This window comes from Rhineura floridana, chromosome 18 (genome assembly GCF_030035675.1).
Source record: "Rhineura floridana isolate rRhiFlo1 chromosome 18, rRhiFlo1.hap2, whole genome shotgun sequence".
NCBI classification, from domain to species: Eukaryota; Metazoa; Chordata; class Lepidosauria; order Squamata; family Rhineuridae; genus Rhineura; species Rhineura floridana.
Window position 1 is genome coordinate 8,661,463 of NC_084497.1, and position 15,479 is coordinate 8,676,941.

At 43.8% G+C, this 15,479-nt stretch overlaps 1 protein-coding gene across 1 annotated transcript in view; it reads left to right on the plus strand.

Annotated features, from left to right (window-relative positions):
• Nucleotides 1-15,434, plus strand: part of LOC133372786 (mucin-16-like) — a 47,260-nt gene extending 31,826 nt beyond the window's left edge. Inside the window, exons 58-72 of the mRNA XM_061601853.1 lie at nt 381-517; nt 1,691-1,758; nt 2,438-2,610; nt 3,442-3,468; nt 5,389-5,534; nt 6,322-6,416; nt 6,757-6,929; nt 7,853-7,879; nt 9,976-10,118; nt 11,196-11,263; nt 12,857-13,029; nt 13,860-13,886; nt 13,976-14,121; nt 15,213-15,280; nt 15,407-15,434. Coding sequence (XP_061457837.1) covers nt 381-517; nt 1,691-1,758; nt 2,438-2,610; nt 3,442-3,468; nt 5,389-5,534; nt 6,322-6,416; nt 6,757-6,929; nt 7,853-7,879; nt 9,976-10,118; nt 11,196-11,263; nt 12,857-13,029; nt 13,860-13,886; nt 13,976-14,121; nt 15,213-15,280; nt 15,407-15,434 — 1,499 coding nt within the window. The remainder of the gene's footprint in view (nt 1-380; nt 518-1,690; nt 1,759-2,437; nt 2,611-3,441; nt 3,469-5,388; nt 5,535-6,321; nt 6,417-6,756; nt 6,930-7,852; nt 7,880-9,975; nt 10,119-11,195; nt 11,264-12,856; nt 13,030-13,859; nt 13,887-13,975; nt 14,122-15,212; nt 15,281-15,406) is intronic.
• The last annotated feature ends 45 nt before the right edge of the window (nt 15,435-15,479 follow it).

Here is a 15,479-nt window from a genome sequence, read left to right on the forward strand (position 1 = left end):
TCCATTCTCATGTGGGTGAGAATGCCACTTCTAAGATGGCATCTGCTGAATCATGTACATGCACGATCTAAAACCCAAGGAAGCATGTATTTTTCTTCAACATTCTTGCTTTAGTCATATGCAAATTTATGCAGATTTAATTGATTTAAAACTCATTCTTTAATCATGTGTCAGTCTTGTGAAAATAGACAATTATAGGGTTATTTCTCAGTCATACTTGGAGTAGAACAATTGAAATCAATGAACTTTTAATAGATTTCAATGGGTCTACTCTGAATACTGAATTTGGAGATAACCCACAAGCACCTGGAAGTGTTGATGAGATTCCAGACGGAGAGTCTCATCTCAATATGATTGTCTTGCTTTCTATCCTATTCCAGCTGTTTTGCCAACTACAATGCCAGTGGTTGAACACTTCACTGTGAATTTCACAGTAACCAACCTTAAATACAAGCCAGAGCTGGGAACCCCCAATTCAAAGGCATTCAATGCTACAGAGAAGGCCCTCACCACTCTGGTAAGCCTGGCTCCACTGTGTGTCAATTGTCTGAGATGCTCTGTGGTGTTCACTGACAGTTTTATTTATTTATTATTTATATTTATTAGTCTTTTTTTCAAAAAAAAAGCAACTCAAGGAGACAACATTAAAGATATACAAACAAGAATAAAAGCATCCTAAAATACATAAAAATGCACTGAAACAAGATCCAGCTCCTCCAAAGGCCTGAGAGAATAAACACGTTTTTACCTGCCACTTAAAAACATGCAATGATGGTGCTAGGCGTGCTTCCCTGGGGAGAGCATTCCACAACTGGAGAGCCACCACTGAGAAGGCCTGTTCTCATACTACTATGCTCCAACCCTCCCGTGGAAGGAACACCTGCAGAAGAGTCTCTTGCATCCACCTGCAGGCTGACACATTTTTATTTACTGGCTGCCCATTAGCTACCTGGTCAAGTTCAAGGTTCTAGTTTTGGTGTGCAAAGCCCTATACAGCTTGGGACCAGGATACCTGAAAGATCATCTTACCCCTTATATTCCCAGTTGATCACTGCACTATGTAGGTGAGGGCCTCCTGCAGATACCATCTTATCAGGAGATCTGTTCCGCACAACATAGGGAGTAGACCTTTAGTGTAGTAACACCTACCCTGTGGAATTCCTTTCCCTTAAATATTAGACAGGCGCCATGCCATCTCTGCTATCTTTTTGGCACCTACTGAAGACCTTCCTCTTTCAACAAGCCTTTTAAATAGAGACCTTATCCCAGTTTGCGTCTGTGTTGGAATTGCTTTTTAAGATGTTTTTAAACCTTTTTTTTAAAAAAAAGTTTTAAAAGATTTTGTTTTAATATATTTTAAAGTCTGTTTTTAAGATGTTTTAGAGTGTTTTTAGTATTTTTGTTTGCCGCCCTGGGCTCCTTCTGGATTTAAATTTAAATAATACTAATTTCAGCTGATGATGGTGGTTGTTATTATATTAAAGATCATCACTGTTATTATTTTTGAGTGGTATCCAACGATGTTTGACTCAGAGTATCCTTATTAAAATTAATGGATTTAAAGTAGACCTCTCCATTAATTTTAATGGCTCTGCTCTAAATATGACTAACATCTGAGCCAATTCATGAGAACTGCTTGAGGTAAGGCCCTGTTGGGATGGCATCATCAATGAGTCCTTTCTTTTTTCAGCTTGGGAGAATCCTTGCCGCTACTAGTGTTGGCCCGGTGTATTTAAGATGCAAAGTGTCATCTCTGAGGTCAGCCTTCCTCATATCTATATATATTTCTGCTTCAATCACATCTTGCCCAGACATTTCCTTCTTTCTGACTCAACTCTTTAGTCCAGAGGTAGCCAACGTGGTGCCCTCCAGGAGTTGTGGCCTTCAGCTCTAGGAACAGGCGAGAATTTCAATTCAGTTTGCATTTCAGGCCGAATTTATCAAATCGGCACTTTCCGAAACAATATTAATACTGTAACAGCCCTCCTTTGAAATTCACGCTTATTTGAATTTTGTGATGCAGTTTGCCAACCAAACAATATTTACAAGAATGCATGTGTTAAAGGGAAATTGACACAGAAATGAACAGTTGTGTGAAAATAACATGCAAAACTGCATTACATGATGAGGAATGGCTTGCAAAAATGTGTTTATTAGGAGAAATTCACACTAAAATGCTGGCAAATTTTCATGAGGATTTTTTTAAACTGCAGATTCCTGCAGAAATATGGGGAACTGAATTTAAGATTGGAAAACATGACAAACTGAGAAAACCAGTTTCATCCATGTTCAGCTCCCATCATTCTTGACCACTGGCCATTCTAGCTGGGGCTAATGGAAGTTGGAGTCCAACAACATCTGGAGGGCACCAGGGTGGCCACCCCTGCTTCAAGTCAGTTCAGAATGTTTCTGCTAAAATTCCCCTTCTTTTCCCCAGACCTATGAGAAGCGGGGATGCAACTGGAATGGATGCCATCTGTGCTTACCAAAGCAATTCCATCAAGGGGCCATTTGACCGAGTGAAAGTGTACCATGAGATAGTTAACAAGACCAACGGCTTCACCAAGATGGGGCCCTACAGTCTGGACCAGGACAGCCTCTGTGTTAATGGTAGCCAAGTGCTTTTTAATTATATGAGATGAAACAGCTAAGGAGTTATATCTCTTTGCAGAGTTGGCAAAAACAGAATTGAGCAATAATCCAGCTCACCTCCCACTCACACAGACTAGCTGAATAAAGGAACAGTCTTAGTAAATAGGCAAATAAACATAGTCTTTACTCACAACCTTCATATGTTCAGGAAACAAAGGCTTTAGCTTGAAGAGAGAAAGGTAGAAGTGGGTAGTAGATTTGGTTCATGAACTTTAGTGTCCCGTAGAGCAGGATTTGGTAGCTGCTGTCCAGGGGTTAATGGAGACTATGCAAAAGAGAACAGCTCTTAACAAAGAAGAGGAAGAGAAGGGAAAATAACACCTGGTGACAGGAAGTGACATCACAGTGAACAAGCATAGAGGTGTCCTGAAATCTGGCTTTTAATTTATCAGATTTTTCTTGTACATTTGTACACTGTGTTCCAGAACAGAGTTAAGGTATAAACCAGAGTTGGGGATGGTGAACTTCCAGTTTTATGGTCTGATCTGGTTCCCCAAGACACCACCAATTTTGGCAGCAGCAGCAGCAAATAAGTAAATAAATAAATAAAAGAAGATCAGTGTTGAGGTGGGCACAGCCCTGCACCCTGTGGTGATGCAAATCACCCCCTCCCTGCACTGGTCCCCCTGGGGGGGTTGACCAAGGGTGAGTCCAGCCTTCAGGCCGAAACAAACAAAATGGTTAGCCACTCCTGGTATAAAGAACCCTAGCTCTGTCGTTGGATAGAAGTGGATGAGTGTCCAGTGGAACCTGATTATGTCTTTAAGAACTTGTTCCTTTTCGTTCCAGATTACAATGAAGCATACCGTCCTATACGTAAGTGCATCACAGTCATCACAGTGTTTAATCCTATTTATTGCAGACAAGCCCTGCTGAGCTAGGCTTATGATCTATTACAGTATATTCATACTTGCCAAAATTGTGGCAGATGCGTTTACAGTTTTGACACATGACAAAAAAAATTAACTGTGTTTCTGCGAGTAAAAAAACACTCAAGGAGCAGTGCAGAGAAATCAGGCATAAAATCAGTTAGACTGCTTCTTAACTCACCTCCAAATTTGCATCCAGTATCTGCAACCTGTATTTTGGTTTCACCATTTTTACCACAGAAAAAGTTGATTCTCAGAGCCACGCTGAATCAAAAACTGCATACAGTTTTATTCAAAAATATTTTTTTACTAGCCAGAGGCCATGACAAATATATTAAAATGTGAAAACATAAAATATAAAAAGACAGAATTATGTAAAAGTATCCAAAGAACAAGTTGTTGCGACCTGTAGTATAATTTTTTTTCAAAATTAGCATCGGCGAGCTCAATTTAAAAATCTGAATCTCCCAGTTTATTGACATTTTATCTAGTTCTTTCTTTCTGATCTTTTTCGCGGCAAGCGCAAAAAGAGCCACTTTGAATGTCATGAGGCCATTAGTATCGCTCAGGAGAAATTGTACTGATTCTACTAGAGCATCCCTACTTCCAACTGCCTACAGTTTTGGAATAACTGTATTTAGAACTGCAAACTCATTTTGATTTAAAATATGAGTCCACATCGCAATAGCTGAATCATCTTTTAAATGCTGAGTGCTTGGAAGTAAAATCACATGGTAAAATCTTAAAAGGGGTCTCTTCAAAAAAACAAGCCTCACAAACTCTTGAGATGGGTGAGAATTGTAGATGTCAGCGTGAAATGGATCTTGCATGAATTAAAAAAAAACAATTCTGTACTTTTCAAAATCAGAAAAGCATACAGGACCCAAGGATGAAACTGTAATTGTTCAGGGCAGAATCCTAGAGTTGGAAGGGGCCTGTAAGGCCATCAAGTCCAACCCCCTGCTCAATGCAGGAATCCAAGTTAAGGCATACCCGAGGGTGGACACATTTTGCAGCTGGTACATGCATAAAAGAAATGTATTTACAATGTCATTAAGTAAAGCACCAATTTGTCACAGGTCAAAAAAGCCTGAGCAGGCTTACCCTCATGTTGGTGTCCAACATGGTCACCCCTTGCCACAGGCGGCAAAACACCTATTGTTTCGCCACCTGTGGCAAGAGGTGACCATGTTGGACCCAACATGATGGTAAGCCTGCTCAGCAGAGCCTGCTGGAATGATTCCTATTCCGGTGTTAGTTAAACAGGGCAGGGGCTCTTCCTGATAGTCACGCCATGCCCCTTTCTCCACTTTCCCTAATCTCCCTCGCTCCTAGGAGCCAATCAGCATGAAAGAGGAGGCTGAGAAGAGAACGGTCTTCTCAGTGGCTGACTCATCTCCTTTCACTCTGATCGGCTCTGATCAATACGAAAGGACAAGCACTCTTCTCAGTGGTTGACACTCTCATGTCAATTGGCTTATACTTAGAGGCCTGGCTGGGACCCTGCTCCCAAAAAAGTAAGGAGACTATGCCCACCTCCCCGCAACCCTGGACAACTACACCCCTGAAACTGGTAGGGCAGAAAGCAGGGAGCTCAAACCGTAGGCAGGCAATTAGTGGTCAACTCATTCTAGTTTTGTCTCCATCCTCCTCCTCTCTGTTGAGTTCTACAAGGGACTGAGGCTGAGGAGGGGGAAGTTGACAGGACGGATTGGAAGTAAGAAGTGAGGCAGGTGGGGGTGGCTGGGGCAGACTGAGGTTGGTGGGGCACGGCCTCAATCGTCCTAATAGACGAGCCGCCACTGGTTTCAGTAGTGCAAGTGCTGATTTGTTTCTGCACTGAGCTGCCGTTATATCTCTCTTCCAGGTGCTTTGCCCAACAGCACCCCACCTCCGACAGTGGTGGATCGCTTCACGGTGAACTACACCCTGACCAGTCTCGTGTACAAGCCGGAGATGGGAATTCCCAAATCGAAGGTGTTCAGTGCGACAGAGCGGGCCCTCACAATGCTGGTAAGCCCTCTGCAAGAGCTCAAACAGCCGACGAGCACTGCGCTCAGGAGCTCTTCCAGCTGACATTTTTGTTAAAGATAGGAGCCCATTTCTGTTTTTAAGAGCAGGAAGAAATCAGTAACTACACCTTCCCTTATGCCTAGCTGGGCCGAATGTTGGAGAAAAGCAGCGTTGGACCTGCATTTATGGGATGCAATATGTCAGCTTTTAGGTAAGGATGTGGGACAGATATTATATTATTATTATTATTAATTTGAGTGATTGATTGATTGATATCCCGCCCTTCCTCCCAGTAGGAGCCTAGGATGGCGAATAAAAGCACTAAAAGCCCTTTAAAACATCATAAAAACAGACTTTAAAATATATTAAAACATCTTTAAAAACAATTTTTTTAAAAAAGGTTTAAAAACATATTAAAAAAGCAATTCCAACACAGACACAGACTGAAATGTAGTAGCAATAGTACTAGTAGTAGGAGTAGGAGTATTTTATTCATTCATTCATTTTACATTCATTCATTCATTCATCCTTTTAGATTTATATCCCGCCCTTCCTTCCAGTAGGAGCAGAGGACTGCGGCTGCTGGTGCTACTACTACTACTAGTAGTAGTATGTCTCCTGTGTTTCCAGAGGGAGTAGAATCTGCAAAAGAAGCTGTCCAAAGAAAGCATATCACATTTTAGAAAAATGCATTTTATTATTTGCCACCTTCACAAGATCCACAGACCTGAAGTACATTGCTAAGATTGTCCTACAGAGGCTTTCTTCTGATTGCTATCACATTCAGAAGCATGGGGGGGAACTCTCCAAAAAGGGTGCTGAGCTTGGGGAACGTGGGTTGGAAACAGTTGACAGGCAGGCTGTAACTAAGAAGGCAGGCAGGTGAGGACTGGCTGAGGCTGGTGGGGCAGTGCTCCAGTCGCTGTAAGGGATCAGCCTCTACTACCTGGAGGTAGAGGTTCAAAAGGCCTCAGTTTAATCCCAATCTTTGCTAGAGCACATTGCTCACAAGGAGCTCTCCGTGGTGCTGAAATGCCTGACATGTTTTGTTGCCTTGCCCCAGCACAGGACAAATCGGTGCCACTCTAGCGAAATCCCTGCTCCATACCAGGACTGTCAATCTTTTCCTGGAACGTTTCATTTAGGGCCAAAGTGTTGGACCAGAAGCAGGAGAAAAATCTCACCTGGGCACAGTTTTTATCTTTGATCTTCCTGTTCCCAGATCTGTGGAAGATGGGAAGTACACTGGTGTAGACAGCGTCTGCAGCTTCCAAAGAGACTCTACAGCGCCCCCTTTTGACCAAGTGCAGGTGTACCGTGAGCTTGTCAACAGGACAGAGAGCTTCACCAAGATGGGGCCCTACAACTTAGACCAGAACAGCCTCTTTGTGAATGGTAAGAAGCAGAACCTGACTTTCGCTGTTGACGCATGTGGATGTGTGAAGCTGCGCTATATTGAGTCAGATCATTGGTCCATCCAGGCTGGTACTCAAGGGGCAGCCAATATGGTGGCCTCCAGTTATGGCTGGTTTACAACTTCTGTAGGCCCTGACGATTGGCCATGCCTAAATGGGGCTGTTGGGAGTTGTAGTCCAACAACATTTAGAACACATGTTACCCCCTCCCTTGATATAAGAAGAGGCATTCCCCTCTCTCAGGAGGGAATGCCTCTTCTAAAAGTAGTAAGGAACATGACATCTTAGAGCAGGTTTGAAGTACTGGACTACAACTCCCATCATCTCTGACCATTGGCCATGCTGGCTGCCAGGGCTGCTGGGAGTTGTAGTCCAACAGCATTTGGAGGGCACCATGATGGCTGTCTCTGGTCTACTCTGATTGGTGGCATCTCTCCAAGGCCCTGGATGCAGAAAAGTCCTGGTCTCTGAAATCCAAAGTTTTCAAAGCTATACTTCCTGTATAGATATTCCTGGTGAATATAGGAAGCCCATTTATTCTGAGTCAGACCACTGAGCCACCCAGCCCAAGAACAGTCTTGGATGTGGAATCTGCAGTCCTCCTGATGTAGCTGGACTCCCATCTCCCAGCAGCAAGCATCGCTGGGATGATGGGAGTTGTAGTCCAATAACAATTGGAGGGCCAAAGATGTCCACCTCCCTCTCTGGTCTGCTTCTATTGGCTGGGACTCACTAGACTCCTTTCCATCCTGGCTACCTAAGCTCTCTGCTATCTGAGACTGGACCTGTGACCATCTACATGCAAAGTGCGTGCTCTGTTTAATGCCCTCTCCGTTGCTTTTTATGACAGAAGATAGTTAGCCTGTGACATTCCCACATCAGTGTGTTGTCTTCTCTTTCCAGGTTATCATGAACTACCACATCAACTTGGTAAGTGTGCTAGTATGGGATGGCAACATCTCACCCCAGTGGTGATTGGTGGCTCCATGGCAGTGGAAGAATTCATTTGTGCTAGATGATTTATCTATTCAAACATGACATGTGATTTTATTATGTTTGAAATGGCTATCAGTCGTAAGTCATAATTAAAAACTTCCATATATATAAATGCAATTCTTTGTGCTGTCAAAGTCTTTCAAATACATATAAGTTTGTTGTTGTTGTTATGTGCCTTCAAGTCGCTTTCAACTTATGGCGATCCTATGAATTAGCCACCTCCAATATCTTCTGTCATGAGCCGCCCTGTTCAGATCTTGTAAGTTCAGGTCTGTGGCTTCCTTTATGGAATCAATCCCATCTCTTGTTTGGCCTTCCTCTTTTTCTACTCCCTTCTGTTTTTCCCAGCATTATTGTCTTTTCTAGTGAATCATGTCTTCTCATGATGTGTCCAAAGTCTGATAACCTCAGTTTCATCATTTTAGCTTCTAGTGACGGTTCTGGTTTAATTTGTTCTAACACCCAATTATTTGTCTTTTTCGCAGTCCATGGTATCTGCAAAGCTCTCCTCCAACACCACATTTCAAATGATTTTTCTCTTATCCGCTTTTTTCACTGCCCAACTTCCACATCCCTACTTAGAGATCGGGAATACCATGGTCTGAATGATCCTGACTTTAGTGTTCTGTGATACATCTTTGCATTTGAGGACCTTTTCTAGTTCTCTCATAGTGACCCTCCCCAGTCCTGGCCTTCTTCTGATTTCTTGACTATACATAAAATATCTAGCATTCATAAAACCTTGTATAAAACAATCATGTGTAACAATAAAATGTCTTTGTGTTGAACAAATCCGAAACTTGGGATTTGTTCAACACAAAGACATTTTATTGTTAGACATGATTGTTTTATACAAGGTTGTATGAATGCTGTTTTATGTATATTAAAATTATATGTATTTGAAAGATTTAGCACAAAGAATTTCATTGACATATAGGGAAGTTTTCAATTATATCTTATGACTGATAGCCATTTCAAACATAATAAAATTGCATGTCATGTTTGAATAGATAAATCATCTAGCCCAGTTGAATTCTTCCAGGCTTGTGTTGAGCTTTTTCCCTTTTTGGTTTAAGTTAGCTCTGTGGCAGTGGAATCCACTCCAGGTTTTAGTGTGAACTTTCAAGGAGCCATCCAAGGTGCTATACTTCACCACCTTGGACAGCTCCTTGAAAGTTCACACTAAAACCTGGAGAGGATTCCACTGCACTGTCTCGACCACATCTCTCAACTGAACATAGGAACACAGGAAGGTGCCTTGTAGTCAGACCAATGGTCCATCTAGCTCAGTATTGTCTAGACTGACTAGCAGTGGGTCTCCAGGGTTTCAGGCAGGGAAGATGATCAGCCATACCTGGAGATGCTGCTGAAAATTGAACCTGGGACCTTCTGCGAGCAAAGGTGATACTCTATCACTGAGCTATGGCCGTTCCCACATAAGCATCTGTGTGTGCAATCTGAAGCTTCTAAGATGGTCCTGGGATCCCAGGGGGTACGCCTGGGAACAGGGAGCTGTATCAAATGTTAGTCCTACTCAGAGTAAACCCATTGAAATTGAAGGACTTGCTTTACTTACTACTCTGAGTAATGAGATACAACCCAGGCACTCTAAACCAACGTGTAAATGCATGGGGGAGTGCTGCCTGATCTCAGGATGCACCACCCAGATTGCCGAGGGCAGACATTTGGGGGAGGCAAGACGTCTGTGGGTAATTCCATGAGCTTAGGAGAAGTCTTAGGAAAAGTATATAAAGCAGGACAGAGTAACTTTTTCATCTCGAGGGCCACATTCCTTTCTGGGCCAGCTTCCGAGGGCCATATGAAAGTGGTGGGTGGAGCTTGATGAAAAAGTGGGCAGAGCAATAGGTATGGCTCGTACCTTTGTACCTTTGCAAAAATGGAAAATACAGTGTCAAGACAGTGAAAAGAGTGCAACTAAAAATCCAGTTTCAGCTTGGCTGCAGGGCGCTGCAATATTCCTGAGGAAAAGCAAGTATGTGTTCATCATTGTTCCTTCTCTCTTCTGACAGGATTGGTCACAACTCCTTCCCCCAAACCAGCCAGTGAACAATTCACGGCGAACTTCACAGTGACCAACCTCCGATACAAGCCGGAGATGACGGATCCGCATTCTAAAACTTTCCTGTCCACAGAGAAAGTTCTTTCCACTTTAGTGAGTCTAATTACTCTCCATGGGGCCATGTTGGTTAGCAGGCATGCACAAGAGATTCAGTCTTGCAAATTCCTGTATGGACCGGCCTGATCCAAAGGCTCCTGGGCGAATGTGCAGATAAGGAATAAAGGCTGCAATTCTAGGCCCACTTTCCAGGCAGTAAACCCCATTGAACAGGACTTTCTTCTGCGTAGATACGGTTAGGATTCTGCTTTTGATTATTATCCACTGGGTTTTGCACTTCTCAGATTTTCCAATGCACCTGTCCTGTTAAATATATATATTTAAAAATACATTTAGTGATGTGCGTTTTGAGGTAACATACATTTAGAGGTGGGCATTTTAGGTTAGAAAGTAAGTTAATGTGTAAATGACATGGAATGATTATGGGCGAAGACATAAAAAGGTTATTTGGACCAAGGATTCTCCCATCTCATATAATAACAACAACAACTTTCTGCCCCGAGCTCCTACTGGGAAGAAGGGCAGGATATAAACCTAATAATAAATAATAGCTAATAATAATTGAACAATAATGTATTAATTTACTTTTATTAATTTATTAGCACTCCACTATTGTTAATAAGCATTATTAATAAGATTTGAATCCTGTCAGTTTCATTATTATTAATAATAATTGTTAGCAACATTTTAAAAAAATCCTGCCCTTCCTCTAAAGAGCTTGACATAGTCCCCCACCCTAATCTTTTTCCTCACAACAACCTTGCGAAGTAGGCTAGGACCTAGAGTCGCTGGCCCAAGGTAATTACGGTGCAACCCTATGCAATTTTACTCAGAGGCAATTTCCGCTCTGTTCACTGTGGATTACTCCCTTCTGCAACCTGGTGCCTTCCAGATACTTTGGACTACAACTCCCATTACCCCTAGGCAGCATCGTCAGTTGTCAGGGATGATGGGAGTTGTAGTCCAAAACACCTGGAGGGCAGTCCGGAAAAGCTGGCTGGCACATACAATGGCCAGTGGTCCAAGCAAAGTGTCAGCCAACCCTGTGTTAGATCTTAATAAATCCATATCCTGAGTGTGGGTCTGGCTAATATGCAATCCTTTTATGCCTAGCTGGGCCAAATTTTGGAGAAAAGCAGCATTGGACCAGCTCATGCAGGATGCAATCTTATTGCTCTAAGGTAAGACATCTCAAGATTCCACCTTCCATGTTGTCCCATTACAGTGCCTGGAGTCATGCAAATCATCCAGGTGGCAGGTCGATTGGAGAATTCAATCATGAGAATTCAGTCATTCTATTGTTATTAATTTAAATCTGAACATTGATTAATTGATTGATTGACTGATGGAAGCATTTATAATCTGCGCATTCATAAAAGTATGTCACGGTAGTATGCAACATACACGATTATAAAAAAATCAGTAAAAGCATCAGTTAAAAAGGTCATTAAAATCATCAGTAAAATAATTGGTTGCTTAAAAAGAAAAAAATATGTATTGCAAATGCCTGTCTTAAGAATAAAATCATAGAATCGTAGGGTTGGAAGGGGCCTATAAGACCACTGAGTCCAACCCCCTGGTCAGTCGTTTTCAGAAGATGTCTAAAATGCATTTTTCAGTACATCCCAGCTATCCCCGTTCTGTGAACTTCAGTCGAGAAGACCTTCTTTAGGAACTCAGAAACAGGAAACTGTTTCATACTTGTCAGATCCACCGGTCCATCTAGCTCAATATTATCTGCACTGACTGGCAGCATCTCTCCTGAAGACTCCATGCCCTACCTGGAGATGCCAACCAGAGACCTTCTGCATGCAAAGCAAATCCTCTACCACTAAGCTATGGCCCTTTTCTTAAAAATAAGATTAAGATTCCAGTCCTCATGCATCTGGATTAAAGGGCTGATTTAAAGGGAAGCTAGAAAGCTGCCTTATACTGAGTTGGACCATTGGACCATCCAGTTCAGTAGTGTCTACTCTGACTGGCAGCAGCTCTCCAGGCTTTTAGGCAGGGTGTCTTTCCTAGCCTTACCTGGAGATGCCGGCCGTGATTGAACCTGAGGCCTTTCACTGAGTTGTGCTCCTTTCCTTAAAAATAAAGTTAAGGTTCCAGTCCTTATTATTCTGATTTTAAATAGAAGCAAAGGTAGCGGTCAAACTGAGTAAGACCATTGGTCTATCTAGCTTATCATTGCCTACTCTGACTGGCAGCAGTCTCCAGGGTTTCAGAAAGGAGTCTCTCGCAGCCCTACCTGGAGAATTGGGACCTTCTGCATGCAAAACAGATGCTTCACCGCTGAGCTATGGTCTTTAGGCAGAGAAAAGGGTGGTGCACCTTAACATTTTAAAATAGATTATTATTATTATTTTAGAAGAAAGTAAAGTAAAAAAACACACAAAAGAATGTTCAACAGGAGCCATAGGTGGCCCTCCTGGCCTTGCTTTGTGGCCCTTGGGACTCTCCCCTGGCTCTGCTTGAGTGTTTCTGCTTGGCTGGAAATGTGTCCTTGAACTCTGATAACACCCCTTGTTTGCTTGGATGGAGGCCAGAAATAATAATAAATAATAAAATGTTATTTGTGAGTCGCCTATCTGGGTGTGTGTAGAAACTAGCCTACAGTATAACAGTAAAATTTACATCCATTGCTCCGCCCACTTTTGGCTGCCCCCCCCCATCACTGGCATGAGGCCCCAGAAGTGAATGCGGCACCCTCAGGGTGAAAGAGGTCCTCTTTTCCCTGCTATGGGGAGCTGCTGTTCATTTCTTGAATTTTCCAGTTCTTTGGATGATGGGATGTCGACGGCAGTGGACATGATCTGCACCTACAGAAAAGACGCCGCGGCACCCCTGTTCGACCGGGTGAAGGTGTACCACGAGCTAATCAACACGACCAACGGCTTCGCCAACATCGGGCCCTACAAGCTGGACAAGAACAGCCTCTATGTGAACGGTATGCAGGCCACCCCAGAGAGCAATGAGGTTGGACCAGTGGCCCATTTAATCCAAACATGCACCCAGAAAGCTCGCAAAGAGGGCACTGAGGTGATGGGCCCTGCCTTGTATTCTGAGCACCTGAGTCCTCTATGGTAGACTCCCTCTGCATATGGAGGTTTCATTTTGCTATCACAACTCATAGGTATTAACGAGCCTATCCCTACATAAATTTGCCAAGCCTTCCTAAGAGCATGGAAGTAGGAACGTAGAACACCTTATATCAGGTCATACCATTAGGTCCCTCTAGCTCAGTACTGACTACACTGACTGGCAGCAGCTCTCCAAGGTTTCAGACAAGGACCCTCTCCTAGTCCTACCTGGAGATACCATCAGGGATTGAACCTGGGACCTTCTGCATGCAAAGCAGATCCATTGATTTCAGTGGGTCTGCCACCGGGTTTATTTAACAAAATTTATATATCTCTTTACCCTGGCCTTTGACACCTGAGATGTATGTTTTTAGAACCCACCCTATTTTCTGTGAAGTTGCTTTTAACTGTTTTGAAATTGTGGAAATCTGCCCTGGGACCTCTGGGTGAAGGGTGGGTAATAATAATACTAATTAATAATACTAATTAATTAATAAAACTTGAATATTGGGTTCTATCCAGTGTTAGTCCTGCTCTGAATAGACTCATTGAAATGAGTAGACATGGCTAACTTAGATCAAGTCATTTCATTGGGTCTACTCTGAGTAGGACTTACGTTGGGTTCAGCCCAGGCCTTTTACATTTACTGTTGTGGCATTGCTGGTCTTGGTAGTTATGCTATTTCTTTCGTTTCCAGGTTACAATGAGCTACAAAGCGTTCTGCGTAAGTATTCTGAAGTGCTACGTGGCTAGCACATTCCATTTGAAATGTTTTTTTCCCCATCTTGAAACCAATGTCCTTCCTCCTTCCAGCTCTCACCTCTGCGACCCCGGCCAAGCCGCCGTCTTTGGGGCATTTCACGGTCAACTATACCTTGTCCAGCTTGCCTTATACAAGCGATATGGGGGTGCCTGGTTCTCGCAAGTTCAACTCCACGGTGAAAGCCCTGAAGTACTATGTACGTTTACATTGTGCCTGTATGTGGCTGGGCGGAGTGGCAGCTTGTGGCACAGTTAGCCAGGCCCTGATAACTTCCAGATTAGACTACTGCAGGGTGTTAGATGTGGGGCTTGCTCTTGACTGCCAGTGGACAGCGCTACTAGGCTACTAACTGGGTCCGTAACATAGAGGCAGGCTTCTTCCTACTCAGTCTCAGGGTTGCCCTTGTAGAACTCAGCAGAAGATGGGGACAAACCTCTCGTCGGCTCTGACTCTGCCTACCCCTTGCGCTCCCTGCCTTCTGCCCCACCAGTCCCAATAGGCACCAGGTATATATTACCAGCCCTTATTAACAAGTGCCAGTCCATTTCATTTCAAAGTACTAGCGATAACCTTCCAAGTCCTAAATGGTTTAGGGACCTGGGTGCTCTTGCCACCAGGGGCCCTGCTCTTGGCAGATGCCTGACCATAGGCACATAGGAAGCGGCTTTATAATGAGCCAGAGCATTGGTCCATCAAGCTCAGTATTGTTTACCTTGATTGGCAGCAGCTCTCCAGCATTTCAGACAGGGTTCTCTCCAGGCCTACCTGGGGACTAAACCTGGGACCTTCCGCATGCAAAGCAGGTGCTCTGTCGTGACTATGCCAACCCTCAATGCTGGTCCTGCCTAGGAACTGTTTATTATCTACCTCCCTCTCTCTCTTGAATATTTGTTGATTTCATACATAGACAACTGCCTTCTACATGCTTCAGGCCAGCAAGTGGGTGGGGGATGGAGGCCATGCAGGCAAGGCGAGGTGGGGTGGCAAAGCGAGGCGGCCTGGGCACGCTGCAGACAAACAGCTGAGGCAGGCTGGTGAGGCTAAGCAAGTGCCTGAGGAGGGCTGAAGATTGCCACCGTGCACCAATACCTGGAGGCATTGGGGGGGGTTGGCAAGAAAGGCGGTGGGTACCTGAGGCTCCTCTTCTTGGGGTGGTGCTGGGATTAGCATGCAAAGCACATGGGGCAGAAGCCCCTAGTATTGCTATAACGTTTGTTCCGCTGTTCACCCAAAACTTTCAAGACAGACCCACGCCGATCTTTTATTTTCTTTCATTTCTTCCCCCAGATGGAACCCCTTCTCAGGAGCACAAGCATCGGCTCAGCATTTACAGGCTGCCAAGTACAGAGATTTCGGTAAGAGGCCACAGAGGAGGCTTAGAGGATAGGTGTGAGCAAGGCGTTCTGATTCCAAAAGATGCCTCTGGGAAGCCAATGACAATAGCGCCAAAAAGAGCTTCCTCCTCTGTTGTCCCCCTGTAGCTGGTATTCTGAGGTAGACTGCTGCTGAATGTGGATGTTTCACTTACCCATCTTGAGCAAAAAGCAGTGATGG